The following is an 18,190-nucleotide window of genomic DNA, read 5'->3' as shown; positions in this document are numbered from 1 at the left end:
GTGAGAGCTTCGTAACCCAGAAGAAGCGGGTGCTGACTGCCTATGATACTGTTTCTTCATCTGTTAGGAAAGGGGAACATCTTCTACTTTGCAGTAAATGTTTGTCAAGTACCCAACAGAGGGCTTGACATTGGGTAAAAGGCAGACGGCGGGTGTCCCTCAGGAGCTAATTCGGGTCTTAGGGCAGTGGGTCCCCTGAGTCCTAAGTCCCGAGTCACACGTACAAAAATGGTCTTCATGGGAACACGGGCAGAGCACTGGCAAGGAGTTGCCACGGACAGAATTTAGTCTTTATCCCCCAGCTGGTCACTGTCACTAAGTAGTAAGATTTTAAAAGAAAACCACTTGGGCTGACAGCTCAAAAACCCCGTTTTCGTCGTCCAATTTCTGACACTTGAATGAATTCCACATGACTCCTGTTTTGTCACTTAGCCCCTCATTTACTTGAAGAACCCTGCACTTCTACTAGTCCCCGTCTCCTCTATGCCTTCCGTAGCTTTTCCTCTTGCCCTTTTCGTCACTCTCTCCTTCACTGTGATTTAAGAAGTATTAAGTTTTGAAGTAATAGTATACATATTACAATATATATGAATTTTAAAAAACAGAAATAGAATTTGTTTGGTCATTGCTGCCTTTTTGTGAACAAAAAGCTATTGGTTAATGTTATGGAGTCCTTACTGTTGGGTACCGCATGTTCTATGCATCGTATCGGTGCTTCTCAGACTTTAGCATCAAGTTGTGTCACCTGGGGAGTCTTGTTAAATGGGAGGCTCTGATTCATTCAGTCTGGGGAAGACACTGAGAGTCTTCATTTCCAGCAAGCTCTTGGGTGGTGCTGCTGGCCCATGGACTGCGTTTTTGAAGAGCAAGGTGCTGTTATCATTTGATGTTGACGAAGACACTGCAAGGGATTATTTCTCTCATTTTACATATGTGGGAACTGAAGATTAGAGGCATTCTGTAATTTTCTCAAGGTTATTTTGCTAGAAACTAGCTAAGCTCAAGCTCTAAGCCTAGTTCTGCCTCTTGGTATAGTGTGTGTTATCTGGGTTTTGGAAATGTCCTACAAAACTCAAGAGTAATCTATTGCTACCTGAAATGGAATTTTTACCTTTGTTATTTTTTTTAATGCAACTTCTTTTCCAATTAATTTTCTCTTTTTGCAAGGTTGTGTATTACATGGTGATTCAGATGTGTTGGATTTTGTTTCTAAAACTATGCAAAGTTTAGTATGATTTATTTGCCAAAATTGTAGTTTAGGAAACATGGTGCCATTGATGTAATCTGGATTGAACACAAGAGGAAATTGCTGGGGAAGGATGCATGTAAGGAAAGGAAATCCTTCGGCTGATTTATTGTTTTAACACTCAGTGTACACAGTGTGTTACGATTTTCACAGACTAATGGAAAAGGGCACAGACTCTGTCCTTAACAGATCAGATATACTTAATTTTTTTTTCATTTTCTTATAAAGTTAATATGGTTCATAATAGAAAATTTGAGCTACGGCAGTGTAATAAAAAAAAAACCCCTAAAATCCCACTTATTTTCAAAATTTAAAAGGATACACCTGGAAAGGGCGAGCCACGACCACATTTATACAGAACAGAAAGAGTTCAATGTGGTAGCATCTTGCCATGAATAGTTTAACATTGTTTTTGGTTCTGAGGGGCAGTGGGAGTAAAAGCGGCCCAGTTAGGAGTCCCCAAAGGATGTAAGAAATGTGAATGCACTGCTTCAGTCAGCTCTGAGTTCTGGGTGTATGTTCCAACTTTGCTGAGGGTCCCAGAGCCTGGGCCTAAAGGCACAGCTGAGGACCTATGCTAATTATTCTCCAACCTGGTCCCGGATCACAAGCGCATGCGCAGTTGGCGGTTTGCGCTCCATGGGCGTCTCACTGGCCTATTTGTCCCCAGCAGCTTTCTGTGCGTCAGGAAATCGCCAGGGCTGCAGGGATGAGCAAGTTACGGGTTTGAGAGCGAAGCCGTCTCTTAAGTGAAAAACACCTGGCATCGAAATAGGCTCGGGGTTAGGTGCAGGTTTCTGCAGGCGTCTCCACACACACTTTTAAGGTGCCAAAAACCTCCTTACCAGCAACTAACTTGGAGACACAGGAATTACCTGCAGGAAGATAATTTAGGGGTTAGAGTGGGAAGCAGAGAGGGGTGACGATCTCTAAAACTTTCAGCACGGCGTTCTCAAGATGCTCTGGGTCCTTTTCTCTTTTCTCGGGGGACTCCTCGTGCCCCAATTAATCTTTCGCTCCCCTCGGACCCTTTAAAAAATTGCAGTCGCCACCGGGGGGGGGGTGTCCCAGTAGGAACCCCTGTGTATTACAGTGTTCAGCCCCACTTTCCCCGAACCGGGAAGCCGACACGAGGGGAAATCCCCAGACGCCGCAGGGTGGGGGTAGGGATGTACGCTCCGCAAACCCGCGGGCGCGGTGGGCGGGGGCGTTAGGCTCCCCCGCCCCGGGCACGGACCCCAGGCCGGGGCGGCGGCGCTCTCCCACCGCGCCTCTGGGGACTCGCAGACGGCTGCAAGACCGGCCGGCGCGCTGGGCATGCTCAGTCGCCGGGCGCCGGGCTCGCGAGTCGGAAGCCTGTGCGCCGCCGCCGCCGCGGAGCCGGCCGGGGCGCACCGAGAGCGCGAGGGACTCGCTGCAGCGGCGGCCGGGCGGAGGAGGAGCCGGGCCGGCACCGGACCCGAGCCCCTCGCGGAGCGCCGGACCAGCCGGCCGCGGCGCCCGCTCCCCCGCACCCCCGCAGGGCAGGGGCCGGCCACGGCTGGCGTCGGCGGGGCGTGGAGAAACCGCGGCGGCGGCCGCATCCTTGCCGCCTGCCCCGGCCGGGCCGTGTCCCGGAGCCGTCGGGCATGGAGCCGTGGAAGCAGTGCGCGCAGTGGCTCATCCACTGCAAGGTGCTGCCCGCCAACCACCGTGTGACCTGGGACTCGGCGCAGGTGTTCGACCTGGCGCAGACCCTCCGCGATGGAGTCCTGCTCTGCCAGCTGCTCAACAATCTCCGGGCGCACTCCATCAACCTGAAGGAGATCAACCTGAGGCCGCAGATGTCCCAGGTAAGGGAGCCGGCGCGGGCGCCTTGCCTCCAGCCGGCATCTCCTATTAATCTTCCGGCTAATTTCTTTGTGTAAATGCAAACATCTAGGTGCGCCCAGCTTGCCCTGCCTCCCAGCCTTCTGCTTTGGGGATCGCTTCGGCTTTTCGTACCTTGGCTTGAAATGGTTTAGGTCTTTAGCAGAATGCTGAAGTCCTGCGTCCGGAGATGGTATGAGGATTTCATAAAGACTTTCTGTGAAGCGGAGAAAAAAAAAACAAAAAACAAAACTGTCTTAGGGTGCCCGTTCCTTCACCTACTTTCGTGCGTTTGTGCGTGTGTAGGGCAACAAAAGGAATTTGATCCAGCTCTCTTACAATAACAATGGTGAGGGATAAACCGAGGTGCTGCGGTCATTCTGCTTTTAGTCTCTTCTACTTTGCGTTTCATCCCCATGTTTTCTTGAAAGAGGAACCATAACATAAATGACTCTAGGAAGTGGAGGGCGTTCCGGTACCGTTATTTGTACAGGAATGACACTGGTCAAAGGGAGGAAAAGGGAGCACCATGCAGTGGTTGTCCCCGAAAGCCCCCTGAGCTTGTGGCCAGCTGGCGAGCTAGGCTGTGTTTACAGCTCTTCTTAAGCCATGTGAGAAGGAGCGAGTCCAACCTCTCTTAGCAGCGACAGGAAACAAGAAGTTTTGCTAGAGATTATGCTTTCCTTCATTCAGGGCTTGCTCAGGTGACGGAGTGCATGCTTGGCTCTTCCAGCCTTGCCTGGACATGCCTCTTAGAGGGATTAACAACAACAACAAAAACTCTGGGGGGGGGGGGGGGGGCATCCTACAGTCAACTCAAAAGTCACAGCTCAGAGTAGTAGTTTCGTGGTCCTGTTAGAAAGTTTCCACGCAGAAAGATCGTAAACACCATTCACATCTATTTTCTTTGTAATATGAAAAATCATTTTCAGCTTAGAAGAGAGGAGTCCTTCCTTCCAGGACATATTTTAATCATTAATCCTAAATGATAGTGCCTCAGCTACTCGGCAGCCACAGCACTGCATTTTACAATGAAATGGACTTCATGAAATTGAATAATTATGTATTTAAAGTTAGAGCACACACATTCATCTCTTCTTCATGTCAGTGTTTCACCAGGGTGCCTCTGCACCCCAAATTCTGTATTACCTCCTATCCTATCTGCCTTTGGTGGGCTGGTTAGCAGTCCCCCAAACAGAACATGATTGTAAGTGGTGAGAACAATAGGATTTTTTAAAAGATTTTATTTATTTGACATACAGATATCATAAGTAGGCAGAGAGACAGGCAGAGAGAGAGAGAGAGAGAGGGAGGAAGCAGGATCCTCACTGAGCAGAGAGCCGGACTCGGGGCTCGATCCTAGGACCCTGGGACCATGACCCGAGCCGAAGGCAGAGGCTTTAACACACTGAGCCACCCAGGCGCCACAACAATAGGATTTTAGAAGTGAGATAAATTATTTCCTACTTTCCCATAATCCTGGGTGTTGACTGCCTGATCTGTGGACCTCTTCAGAGTTGTTTCAATTCTGGATATCCTATTAAGGTTTTGTTTTGTTTTAATTTGAGACAGACCGAGAAACAGCACAAGCAGGTGGAGGGGCAGAGGGAGAGGGAGAGGGAGAGGGAGAAGCAGACTCCCCACTGAGCAGGGAGACTGAGGGTGTGGGACTTGATTCTAGGACCTGGGATCATGACCTGAGTGGGCAGAGGCTTAACTGACTGAGCTAGCCAGGTGTCTGCTGTTAAGGGGATTAACAGACATTTCCATGAAGCTGGAAGCTGCTGTTCTGAGCAAAGTTCTATAGGGAGCTGCAGTTGCTTGAGTTTACAGATCACTGTTTCCCACCTAGCTCATAGCTTCAGAAGGTGGTATGAGTCAGGATGCTTCGGCCCACCAGTAGGGAACACAGTATTGTGTGCACTTCTGAAACTTCAGTTTCCTGGAACCCTCGGGGATTGTTCAATAAGTTCTCAATAATCCATTTCTCTGGACAGCTGAGGATCTCCCTCTTTTAATCTTCTAACCTTTATTTGAATAATTAGCAGTGGATGAAAATCTTTTCAAACATGTTTTTGCTCTTTGTTGAATCTAGTCAATGTAATCTTTTTGATACCCGAGGAGCATCATTAATGAAAATTGAGCACATATGATACTTCAAGAATTTGATTCCCTACTGGGGGTATTACAATGAACACATCAGGATCCTTGCCCTAAAGGAATTATTACACTGTGCTATCAGATAAGGCATCAGGTTATAATGAGGTAAACAGCTGAATGACTTTCCTTAGGCTATTTTGCTTTTGGATTTTTAAGCCTGTCCAGTCCTGAGCTTTCTGGTTCCAAATTCAATGCAATTTTCTCTCTAATGTCCTGTGGGTGAGGGCTTTTCATAAAAGCGAACCCTTGAAGGCTAGTACCTGCATATGACGATGGCTGTCCTTGCTTTCTTGGTTCCTGACCATATTGCAGAGAGAGGAGGTTGCTGAACAGCTGAGTGCTGGACAGATGAGTTTGCATTATCCAGATTGTCGTTAAATCCTTAAATGACACTTATTAATGGTTTCATTAAACAGGGTGATCTATTTAACATGCTTATAGTGCCCAGCACTTCATAGGTGTTCATTATTAGTAAAATTACTTAAAACATTGCTTTTTCCTGCTGTCATTATTTTTTCTTTTTTTTTGACAGAGAGAGGGAGACAAGTAGGCAGAGAGGCAGGCAGAGAGAGAGGGGGAAGCACGATGAGCAGAGAGCCTGACGAGGAGACTTGATCCCAGGACCCTGAGATCATGTCCTGAGCCGAAGGCAGAGGCTTAACCCACTGAAGCCACTCAGGTGCCCCCCCCCCCCTTTTTAAAGATTTTATTTATTTATTTGACAAAGATCACAAGTAGGCAGAGAGGCAGGCAGAGAGAGAGGGGGAAGCAGGCACCCTACTGAGCAGAGAGCCCGATGTGGGGCTCGATCCCAGGACCCTGGGATCATGACCTGAGCCAAAGGCAGAGGTTTTAGCCCACTGAGCCACCCAGGCACCACCTCCTGCTTTCATTCTAAGAGTAACAGGTTGCAATCAAAATTTTAGAATAATCGCAAGGTGTCTAAACCCCTTTGGCTGACATCTCTGTTTCTGCATTGAATGGCTCCCATCTTCTTAGCTGCTTCTGGTTATAAGACTCCTACCCCATCAGCAATATTCCTATTGTATAGTGAATAACCTAGTAACTTACTGAAATCCTGACAGGCATCCCAGCCGACTTCATTCCTCTGAATTTAGATGTCATTATTAATAGTTGTGGCTTTTGCTGTTTCTGGTATCTAAGAGTCATTCTGTCCCACTGATATAGGTTTTATGGAAGATATTAATTTGAATTTCCTTTTAGCACATGATTTTCTAGGCCAGGAAATAACTAGAAGTTTTCACTTCAGAGTCTTGTGGCATTTGAGACTGATGAACAAACATGGACAAAGGAAATTTTAGTTTGTTGATGTTTTACATATTGGTGGTTTTTAATTATCCGGTTAAGAGTCTATAAAATGAGTAGCCTCTTATATTCAGAGTATTTTTCTGAGTATAATTTCTTCCATTCTTTTACTATTTGACTTCTACCTAGTTTGGATTTAAAAAAAAAAAAACAAACCCCAAAACACAGCAAATAATTACTCAATTATAGGTTTGAATCTTGAGGGTTTAAGTTAATTACCCTTCAAAATAGAATTATAAATGGGATCCCAGCCTCATATTCTTACTGTGCTTATCTGCTGTGCTTATCTGCCTCTTTTTGGTCTTGCTATGTTGGTAAAAGGAGGATCTTGTTCAGTTCAGAAATAAGTACTTTTTTCAGAAATGTTTTTTTTTCAGAATTTTTTTCAGATTTTTTTTCAAAATTTTTTCAAAATTTTTTCAGAAATTTTAGAAATAAGCTACCTGGGTACCTCAGTGAGTTAAGCCTCTGTCTGCCTTTGGCTCATGTCATGATTCTAGCGTCCTGGGATTGAGCCCCAAGTTGGGGCTCTGATCAGCCGGGAGTCTGCTTCTCCCTCTCCCTCTGCCTCTGCCCTTCCGCACTGCTACCCTGGTTATGCGCTCTCTCAAATAAATCTTTTAAAAAGTACTTTTTTAAAAAACCTTATTTAGAATTTGTTTAAAATGAATTAAAGGAGTAGACACAAATCAGTATTTAGTCCCCCATTTAACACATTTCTTTCATGAAGAATAAATAAAATCTAGATGATTAATAAAAGTCCAGGATATATGGCATCTGGATTTATTTTTCATCCAAACAGGTGTTCTAGCTAGGATATAAAATGCATGAACAGCTCTGGGAGGAGCTGTTCATCTGTGATGGTTGTATCAGGGGGTACATTGTGAAAGGGCATGGACTGTAGCCTCGATGTCCTTTTTAGTGGCTAAGAAGGTCTCTGTGAATGCCTATAACCAATCATAGATCTGTCAATGAGATTATCTTAATCTTACTGTTTTGTAATGGAAAATTTTTCTTTATGTCCTATGATGAGAGTAATATATTTGAATTTACTGACTACTGTGTATGGTATCGGTGAACTTTGAACTTTGAATTTTCTTAAAATGAATTATTCAGGCACTCAGAGTTCTTTCAACAAATATCTGGTTCTATGTGCCAGGCACTGTTGTAGAGACTGGCTTAGGGCAATAAACAAAGGCAACCAATTTCCTGCCCTAAAACGATTTATATTTTAATGGGGGAAATGGATAATAAAGAAATGACTGTATAATATGTCCTATAAAGAGATTTCCACCCAGGAAGGGACTAGAGCAAAATGTGATTCAATTTCATAGAAGATAGGCAAGAAGGGCTTCTCTGAAGAGGTGACAGTTGATCAGGGAGGGACCTGAAGAGTAAGGGAATGCGGGAGTATGGATGTTTGAAAGATTACTGTTGGCAGAAGGTATACCAAGTGCAAAGGTTCTGAGGTCGATTTAAAGGATGGGTATATTGGAAGCCATTGTGGCTGGAGGAGAGTGAGTATAGGAAAGAGTGGACATGATGAAGTCAGAAAATGGGAGCCAGATTTTTAAGACTAATGTGTCCTTGTAATTAAGACTAATGTGTCCTTGTAAGGACTTTGACTTTCCACTCTAAGTGAAATGGGAAGTCCCCTGACCTCACTTACATTTTCAACAGGGTCACTCTGGCTGTGTGCTGAGAATAAACTATCCAACAGCAAGAATGGAAACAGGCTAATACAGTCACTGCAGCAAGAGATGATGGCAGCTCTGGTGGGAGCAATAACAGGGCAGATGGTAAGAAATAGTTCAGTTCCGCATATGTTTTGAAGGGAGAGTCAGCAGGAGTTTCTTGATGGAGCCAATTTAGGTATATGAGAAGGAGAGGGGAGCCAGGAATAACTCCAAAATTTTGGCCTGAGAAATTGGAAAGATGGAATTGCCCTGACTGAGAGGGAGAATACTGGAGCAAGATAGCTTTTGGTGGATGTCTGAAGAGGGCAGGGAGATCTGGAGCCAGTTATGTTTGGAATGCCCTGTAGACATCTAAGTAGAGATGCTGAGCAGACAGTGGAGAAGTTGGGTATATAGATGTGAATTTTGGAGTCATCAAGGTATAGGTGGTATTTAGAATCATGAGCCCTGATGATATCACACAGGGAGCAGTCTAGAAAGAAAAGGTCAAGGGACTGAGCCATTGGGCCAGCCCATGTGTCAAAGGTAGTAGGATGAGAACCTATGAAGGAGTTGAGAGGGAATGGCCATGAGGCAGAAGGGAAAACAGCAAGAGTGTGGAGAGCAAGTGAATAAAGTGTTTCTGGGAGATAATATGAGCAGACCTGTCAAATGCTGCTGATAGATCAAGTAAGACAAAGATGGAAGATGGACTGTCAAAAATGAAATTTTTTGATGATTTGACAGATCTGGTGTGTGATGGACAAACAACCTATTGGAGAAGAGCAGGTAGAAGGAAGAGGATCAACACAGAGAGCTATACAAGCATGACCCCTCTCTGGGAGTATTGTTGCTGTGGTGGTGGCTGTTGGAAAAGAAAAGAGATCTACAGGGTTGCTTTCTTATCCAAAAGAATTTGAATTTTATACTTAACGAAAAGAGCTCTTAGCTCTTTAAGTCCTATTAAGGCATCTTAAGCTCTTGTTCTGTAGGCATACTTGATAGCTTAACTTGGACTCTCTAGGAACCAGAGCCTGGGATAAAGGATAAAGCGTTGTGAGACGGTTGGTGAGGTATAATCCCATGGCTGCCAGGGTGAGAGAAGTGGAAAAGTGCGTGTGTCTTGTTTTGTGGATGGGGGGGAAACTGTATCATGTTGGCAGTGCAGATGGGTTTGATTCAGTATGGATACCAATTTCCTAATTTTCAAATACAACAGACCCTTTTCAAAATTGTTTTTCTTAAGCTCTCTATGGCATTTGACATGGCCTTTTCTGTTCCTTTTGAAACTCTTCCTTGATTCCTGTCACACTGCACATTCCTCATTTGCTCATTGCTTTTACTATCCCCTTGTTTCCTTTGCTGGTTTCTCTTTAAACATTCCATAGAAATTTGAATTGCCTCCTTCATTGTCTTTGTTCCTATTTTCTTTCCTGTGTCTTCTCATGTCGCTGTAATGTTACCTACTTTTCATACCTCGATGGACCCCAAATTTACTGATAGCCTATACCTCCCTGTCTGTTACCTCCACCTCTACTGGTGCAATCATTTCACAGTTGGAGTGGTGGCAATCACAGGATCAGACTTCACTGTGCAAAGTGCACCCCCCTGCAGAGGGAAGGATGAGCTTGATGGGGAGAATTGGACCCGAGCAAGGCTGCTGCTGAAGTTCAGTCAGTAGAAGAGGGGGCCAGAGAATGCCATGCCCGAGAAAGTTATGGGACAGAAAGGATAGAGAAGGACAAAAAGATGGACATGATATAGAGTTGGAATGGACAGGGCTTTGGGCCTCTTTGATGCAGTGAGAGCTAGGAACCTGTGGCTAGAATGAGCCTGTGTTTCAGGCTGGGCTGATGGGGGGACTTGTAGGGGGAGGCAATATAGAGGAGGTGCAAATTTCAGAGGGAAGGGGAGCACATTCAGTTTTAGCTGTGGAGTTTGAAGCTATTATTAGTTACCATCCGTATTTAGTGTCAACCATCCTATTCTTTTTTTTTTTTTTTTTTAAGATTTTATTTATTTAACAGAGATCACAAGTAGGCAGAGAGGCAGACAGAGAGAGAGAGAGGAGGAAGCAGGTTCCCTGCTGAGCAGAGAGCCCGATGTGGGGCTCTATCCCAGGACCCTGGGATCATGACCTGAGCTGAAGGCAGAGGCTTTAACCCACTGAGCCACCCAGGCGCCCCGAGCATCCTATTCTCTTAAACTATTTTCTTTCTGGCTTATTCTAATACCTAAAATCCAACAATCGTTTGAACTCTTGGTTCTGCCACCTCTTCACTGCCTTCATGTCTTCATTTCCTTCCTCCTTAGCTTAAATTCTGCAGTCATGATACTTCCAGCTTGATTTGTGATACTCATTTGAGTAAAGTGCAACCCAGGTTAAATCCAACTCTCCACTTACTCCTGCCTGCAATGTAGCTCCTGGATCTGATGGAGGAAAACCTAGGACACTCAGACTGTTGTCCCTTTAAATTCATGGTCCCTAACCTCAGTGAGGCACTCTAGGCTACCCAGCCATCTGATTCTGTTTCTCTAGACCAGGTGTTCTCAAAGTAGGGTCTGGAGACTCCTGGTAGTGGTTCAGAGATAGATACCTTTAGGAGTTCCATAAAGTCAAGTCTTTTTTTTTTTTTTTTTTTAATAATACATTATTTGCCTTTTCTTTAATTTTCTCACAAGTGTAGAGTGGAGTTTTCCAAAGGCTGCATGACACCGCTGATGTCATTGCTGCGATGAACCATGAATTATGTGCTTGTAGATACTATAAAGATTTCTCAGTTGAGACTACTAGTATGTTAAATGTTGATAGATATAACCGCTGTAAACAGAAGCTCCTGGGGATTCTCAGTAATTATTTTTTTCATTAGTTTAAGAGTGTAACAAGATCCTGAGACCAAAAAGTCTGAGAACTGCCCTAGACCATTCACTCTTTTTCTTTTGACCATTCACTTTCTGACTCCCCTCGATGACTACTTGGACATTTTCTTGACACACAATGTTACATTAGTTTCAGGTATATAACCTAGAAATTCAAGTCTATGCATTATGCTCTCCTTAGCACAAGTGTAGCTATGATGTGTCACTATACAACATTATTACAATACCATTGATTATAATCCCTATGCTCTACCTTTCATCCCTGTGACTTTCTCATTTCACAAGTGCAAGCCTGTATCTCCCACTGCCCTTCATCCATTTAGCCCATCCTTCTCCGTCCTGGTACTTTTTCTTGTTGAAACTCCATCTTTATCTCCATTTTTCCCTCTTTTCTGGTGACCTTGCTTTCCTAGTCTACTGAGAAAACAGGCAATCAGGAGAGCTTCCTCGGTCTCCCCTTTTTGCATGTGTGCCCATAGATGACGCTTTCTCTCCTGTTCTATGGGCGCATTATCAGTGCTCCTAGTGAAGGCCAGTTCCTTTGTCACTCTATCCCTGTGCTTTCCTGCGTCATCTTTTCTCTTCTGGATCTTACCATTTGAATGCACAAATGCTGTTCATTCCCTCATTTGAGTCAGGATCTATTTTCAGGGTAGTATTTTTGAGGCTTGTTTGAACATTGGGTGTGATGGAGAGTGACTGAGGATTTCTAGGGTTTACCTGACTGATGGTCAGTCAGCCTCCTTATAACTGTTCAGTGGTTCCTTATGGACAATGGGTTAAAATCCAGGTTTCTTAGTAAAAGCATGCAAGGCCCTGTTGTCTAGTCGGCTAGAGGTGTCTGCTGTACCTCTCAACACTTTCTTCTCTGTGCTCCTGAACTTTTTGTGGCTTCTCAAATGAACGGTGCTGTTCAATGTCCTGTGTTATTGCATGTACCCACTTCTCCTTATTTGTGGGACTGAAGAGTCAGTTCAGGAGTCACCCTTGCTGATCATTTACAGCTTTGTGCCAGACTGTGTCACATACACAGGCAGAGCATGACAGTCTTCGCACCGTCTTGCAATACTTCGTGTACCTTCCAGGTCTGCTGGAGGCTGCCATGGGCTTGCTCATTTATGTACATCTCTAAAAATTGACACCAAGCCTCCTTACTTATACTCCTTATTTATACACATAAATAGCCATAAACTAAATTCATGGATGGATGGGAAGTGATGACTTTGTTTACCTTTTCAAACATACCTCAAACTTTTAATAACTTTTTAATAACTTTTAATAAGATGTATTTTGCACTATGTTATTAAAAATCAAACATCTGCTCATTGGAAGGCGTTACAAATAGGTATTACTTTACCATGTGACTACCTGACTGACCATCAGAAAGTGTCTAGAACCGTTTGTTGTTCTTCCTCCTACCTAACATAGGTGTGGGACACCGACACTGTCGGTTAAGCAGCTGCCTTCATCTCAGGTCATGATCCCAAGGTCCTGGGATTGAGCCCCACGTCAGGCTCTCTGCTTGGCGAGGAGCTTGCTTCTCCCTCTCCCTCTACCTGCTCATGCTCTCTCTCTCTCAAATAAATAAATAAAATCTTAAAAAATAAATAAATAGGTGTAATAAAGGAACCTATGCTTTAGGTGGCTGTGAGGACTGAATGAATGAAGTAGCTCTGCACTTGGCATGTAACAAATACTTAAGTGTTAATGACTTTTACTGTGCTTATGACTGCTACTACTGCAGAAACCTACAAGGCATGTTAACACTTCCCATGAATTCTCCTTGTCACACCACCATGAAACCATCGCTATTAGTTACCGCTGTGTAAGAGCTACTTTCCAAGGCTGAGAGGAGTTTAGGATTTGACTAACAAGCCGGGCAGGGTGGAGGCAGGATGCTGAGTTCCTTCATCAAGGCTTTTGGCACATCTGCATGTGAATGGTAGTCAGTTTCTTTTCCCCTGCTGTCTGGTTCTCTTATAGCCTTTGCTTTAGAGGAATGTTCTCAGATTGGCTCTGTGGTTATCAATAACAGCCCCTCCATACTAGGTACTGAGTAATTCTGGTTTCAGGGTTCTGAATGTAGCAACAGGATGATTATATACATCTTTATCATGCAGTGTAAAATGGGAGACCGACCTCTAACAGGTTTGTGATGGGGAAAAGAAATAAAATCGGGTAGAAAAACTGAGGAAAGTTAATGAGAGGGCAGGAGAATGACTGTAGCTGGTCCTTTTGGGCATTTAAAAAAAAAAAAGATTTTATTTATTTATTTGACAGAGAGATCACAAGTAGGCAGAGAGGCAGGTGGGGGTGGGGGGAGGCAGACTCCCTGCTGAGCAGAAAGCCAGCTGATGCAGGCCTCTATCCCTGGACCCTGAGATCATGACCTGAGCTGAAGGCAGAGGCTTAACCCACTGAGCCACCCAGGTGCCCCCCTTTTGGCCTTTTAATACTGTGCCTGGTAACCCCTAGTCCTGAGCATGTGGTTTTTATGCTGTACTCCTGAGTGGGGTCAGGAGTGCCTACATTTCTCTGGGCAGCAGGAACATCATTGTTGCAAATAATAGACTTTCGAGTGGTTGTCTTTTATTCCCCCTTTTATTCTGTATTATAGCCATTCTTCTTCTAAATGCATGGACACCTATTATTTACAGTGTTGTTTAGAATATTATACCCCCTCGTCCCATTAGCATAGATTCTGCCTTGTGTGAAGGCCAGTCACAAGTTTGCATTTTGCCTTTCCCCAATCTTAAGCATTTAGTGGACAGAACCATGAAGAGAAAAGAAGTAGATACTTTGGATTTTCATAGAAAATTATTTTAGAATTTTGTGCTGCTATGTGCATGTGCTTTCAAAATCTGTGTTGCAAGAATTGTAGTCAGCTTTTGAGTAGCTTGCTTAACAGGAAACCAGCAGGATATGCTGCTCACAGGGGAGTTCTCTAAAGGGTCAATTAATATGGAATAGTCAATGAAACACTTGATACTCACCTTCCATGATTTTCAAAGTACTTGTCTTAAAATAGATCAGTAACAGCTGGCTTGAATAAATAAGCATCTTGCCTCTGTGCCCACTAATGTCAGGAGTCTTTTCTTGGGAGCATGGGGCAATATGGTTTAATGAAAAGGCTTCGGGCCAGGAGTCAGAGGACCTGAGAGGCACAGCTCTCTCTGACATGCAGCCTTACCAACTAGCTGCTGCTTTGTCTCTGCCTTCCATACCTACAGCAATAATAACAAATACTGACATATCAATAATATGCCGAATAGCAGCTAACATTTTTTAATGCATATTTAGACCTCATTAAGAAGGCATTATGGGGGGCGCCTGGGTGGCTCAGTGGGTTAAAGCCTCTGCTTTCAGCTCAGGTCATGGTCTCAGGGTCCTGGGATCGAGCCCCGCATCGGGCTTTCTGCTCAGCAGGGAGCCTGCTTCCTCCTCTCTCTCTCTCTCTTTCTGCCTGCCTCTCTGCCTACTTGTGATCTGTCTGTCAAATAAATAAATAAAATCTTTAAAAAAAAAAAAAAAAAAAGAAGGCATTATGGTTTCTTAAAGAGAGGTTTGGGGCAAGAGGGAAGTGTTTGAATCCCAGCTCTGGCATGGGACCTGATGGCTTTGGGAAAATCATTTTACTTGTTGAGTCTCCATTTCCTCATAGGCAAGAAATTCTGAAAACCTACTTTGCAGGATTGTGGTGAGAATTAAATAATTTCTGTAAAATGCTTGGGGCATAGTAGGTACTCAGCAAGATTTAATCTCCTTCCTCGTCTCCCACATCCTTGAGCCTTATGAGTCTAAGAGCCAGGAAGAACAAGATCTTATCACTCTTCTACAGAGAAGGAAATAGAGGTGTACACTGGCTAAAGGACTTTGCTCAAGGTCACACAGACAGGAAGTGGTGAAGACGGGACTTGAGTCCAGTTGTCCTAATTCCAAATGCTGTGAAGTTTATCATTCCTGCTGTCAAGCTGAGTGCTTAGATGGTGCATTGTGTGAGGAAATGCCTGGAAACATGTTCGGGAAACCAGGCCTGCCCTGCAAGTGCACAGTGACATTGTATTACCTTGCACTGAAGTTTATTGTATTTCAAAGAGAAACATCTGAACTCATGAAACCAGTTTTCACTTATTTAAGAGTCTGATTTAATTCATGGATTATCTGCTCTTTGGTAATTTCCTAGCTCTTCTGCTTTCTGTTTGGTTCTGTTTTTATGGGAATTTGTGCATATGAATGTTGATTGATTAAGCCACCAATTTGTCTACTAAATATTAGATTTTATAGTAGATACTGAGGATTCAAAGGTAAATAAAACTCAGTCCCTGATCCAGTGTGGCTTTTAATCTATACAGCATGGATTTTACTTCAGAAATGGCTTTATAAAACCAAGGTGGGAATGGGGTAGGGAGATCGGAATTAGTGAATGAGCATGGCAAATGCTCGGTAGGGGGTAGTACATTTTTGGATGCATTGATAATTTTGCTGATGTGCAGGGTGTGACATGTGAACGTGTGTGCCAGGCTCAAGGCATTTCTGTCCTCCCCCAGACATTTGTCTAGAATCTCCTATATGCAGGGTACTGGAGTCCTCAAGATAAATTATATGGAACTTTCTGCTTTTGTGGGGCGGGGAGAAAGCAGATCTGACCTCAGAGTCAAGTTTTTGCAAGAATGCAGAAAGGAAGTAAGTCATTGGATGCTACAGAGCAGGTGCAAAAGTGCATGCAGCTGGGTGAGTGAGATGAGACCAGGAAGAGGACAGAACATGAGTGGTTACAGGAGAGGAAGAAGGCTTGAGAAAGAAACTGGGCGGGGAGAGTATGTGTGAGATGAAGAATGTGCAGAGACATTCAAACCTCAGCAATGTCTCCAGCGGGACAGTTACTCTGAGGGGTGATGAAATATCCTCCATGACATTAATACTGGGATATGGCTGCACCGTTTGCATTTGGTATGAAGATGTTAAATTATAGGACTTTGGTGCATAGCCTGTAGTATCAAATGGTGGTCTAGTCTCTTGAATATCTTAAATGCTGAGGGAGCAAAGACCATATAGAGAGATTCAGACTATATCACGGGCATCGACAGCAGTGTGCAAAGCCTGCTCTCTTTCTGCCTCTAATCTCGTGACTTGCCACCTCTCAGTCCCTCATACCCACTTTAATCATTCTTTATTCTCCTAGTGCTGTTTGTTGACTATCTCTCTTTGTTGGTCCATTTGTTTTTGGCTGTGTCCTCCTTGGTCCTGCTCGAATATGTGGTCAAATTTTCCACATTCATCCCCAGTTCCCTTCACCTCTGTGCCCTCAGATGGGGCGGTCACCCTGCCCTTCAGTGCCGTCACAGGCTTTCCTGCTTTTGCTTCCAAGCCAAAGAGGGTTGTCCGAGAATCTCACTCAGCAGCTCGTGTGTACCACCCAGCTGGCCATGGTGCTCATCATTGCCTCTCTGCTGCACCTCCCGTCACCCTCTTGGCTCCTTATTTCCCTAGTCAGACTCCAGATCTCTAAATCCCAGACACAGAGTCCCCAACTCTCCCTCAGTCCCTGCAGGTTCAGTTGGTTTTTATCATTACCACCAAGTCCTCCTGAGTCTTGTCCTCGGTCTGTCCTATCCACCCCTCATCGTGGTGACCACTGTAACTGTTACTAGGAGTAGCAGCTGTCCCAAACTTCACAAGCTACATTTATGCACACATTTTTGCTGCTTCTTAGGGGAGAGTTTTGGGTCTTGAAGAGAATGTTTAATAAATTAGAAGCCCGGAAAGGACCAGGTGTTATGAAAACTTTGATTCTGGGAAAATGGACCCCACACCCAAGAGGTGCTCTTTTTGGTTTATGGTCTTCAGAGGCCAGTGGTGTGCTTGAGTGAACATCCACTGACGAACCAGAAACTCAAGCCACCTTTTTCAGTTCCCAGCGGCAGCAGGCTGTCTAGCCTCTCTTGCAGCCAGCTTACAGCATCTGTTTTTTCACAAGCTTTTTATGGGGGGGGAGGGGGTTGGTAATATTACCACTCAATTAAGACCGCTTTTCCTTAATTATGTATGCAGTGCCTGACAGAGAAAGGATAATTCTGTCACATTGATACTCCAAAATGTAGATTTGGCAGAAAATTATTAAATTCTCTGGCATTTGACCTTCAGATAGGAAAAAGCATTTGTTGACTAAAGGAAGTTAGTAAGCTTAGGCCACAGTCAGCCACACAAGAAATGCTTGAGTTGAGATTTATGATGACAGTACTTGAAAATAGAACCTTGTGTTTTCCCATAAACTGTACTTGGGGATTCAGTAGAAGATAGCAATTTATATATCCTCAGTGAGGAGGAAGCAGGAAATCTCTGGAGTTCAGGATGAGCACTAACATGAAAGATCTGGGTGCTTCCAGAGACCCCATTTAAGGAGAGAATGTGTCATAATTGCTGTTAAGATCAGTTTCATTCCTGGAAATTCTAAAATGTGAAACTGGACTCTTCGGAGTATTTGGCTCTGATAGTTAAATCCTTATTGAATTCTCAATCTTTCTGAATATATAGTTCCATTTAATGACCTTAGTGAAGACAAGAGTAATGAGAATTTGGTAAAGGATCTAATTTTTTTCTGGCCTTATTTAGTAAATGGTTCACCAGTTTCAATGATGCATATAAATTTTTCACCTAGCTAGCCCTAAGCTATTTGCCCATTTGGCAGTTACCTTCCTGTGTTTTATGTAAAATAAGCTAAATGAAGAAATGCATTTAATAATAGTAAAATAATACCCTCATCTCTCTAAAGAAGAGATAAAATAGATTTCTTATATTTTTTTTCAATGTAATAAGCTTAAGTTCATTTACAATAACCATTAGAAAGTTCCTAGATTCTGACTTAAAACCCAAGGACTTTCCATTTACACACTCTTCTCATAAACTCATGAGGCAATATTGTATAGTTGAAAGCACCTGGGCCTTGAATACATAAACCTGGCTTTGGATCGTAGCTGTGCCACTTGTAATCTTGGGCACCATGGGCAGTCTGATCTTGGTGTTTTCACACTTATAAAATATCTGTTCGCAATGT

At 43.9% G+C, this 18,190-nt stretch overlaps 1 protein-coding gene across 4 annotated transcripts in view; it reads left to right on the top strand.

The window, feature by feature from the left end:
- Positions 1 to 2,785: 2,785 nt before the first annotated feature.
- The window catches only part of VAV3 (vav guanine nucleotide exchange factor 3), a 356,330-nt gene continuing 340,925 nt past the window's right edge, over positions 2,786 to 18,190 (top strand). For all 4 annotated transcript variants that reach the window (XM_059375596.1, XM_059375594.1, XM_059375595.1 and 1 more), the window contains exon 1: positions 2,786 to 3,078. In XM_059375596.1, the coding sequence (XP_059231579.1) occupies positions 2,875 to 3,078 (204 nt within the window). In that variant the 5' untranslated portion in view covers positions 2,786 to 2,874. The remainder of the gene's footprint in view (positions 3,079 to 18,190) is intronic.

This window comes from Mustela nigripes, chromosome 14 (assembly GCF_022355385.1).
Source record: "Mustela nigripes isolate SB6536 chromosome 14, MUSNIG.SB6536, whole genome shotgun sequence".
NCBI classification, from domain to species: domain Eukaryota; kingdom Metazoa; phylum Chordata; class Mammalia; order Carnivora; family Mustelidae; genus Mustela; species Mustela nigripes.
Note: the sequence above shows the minus strand (reverse complement) of the source record. Positions and strands in the feature narration are given on the sequence as shown.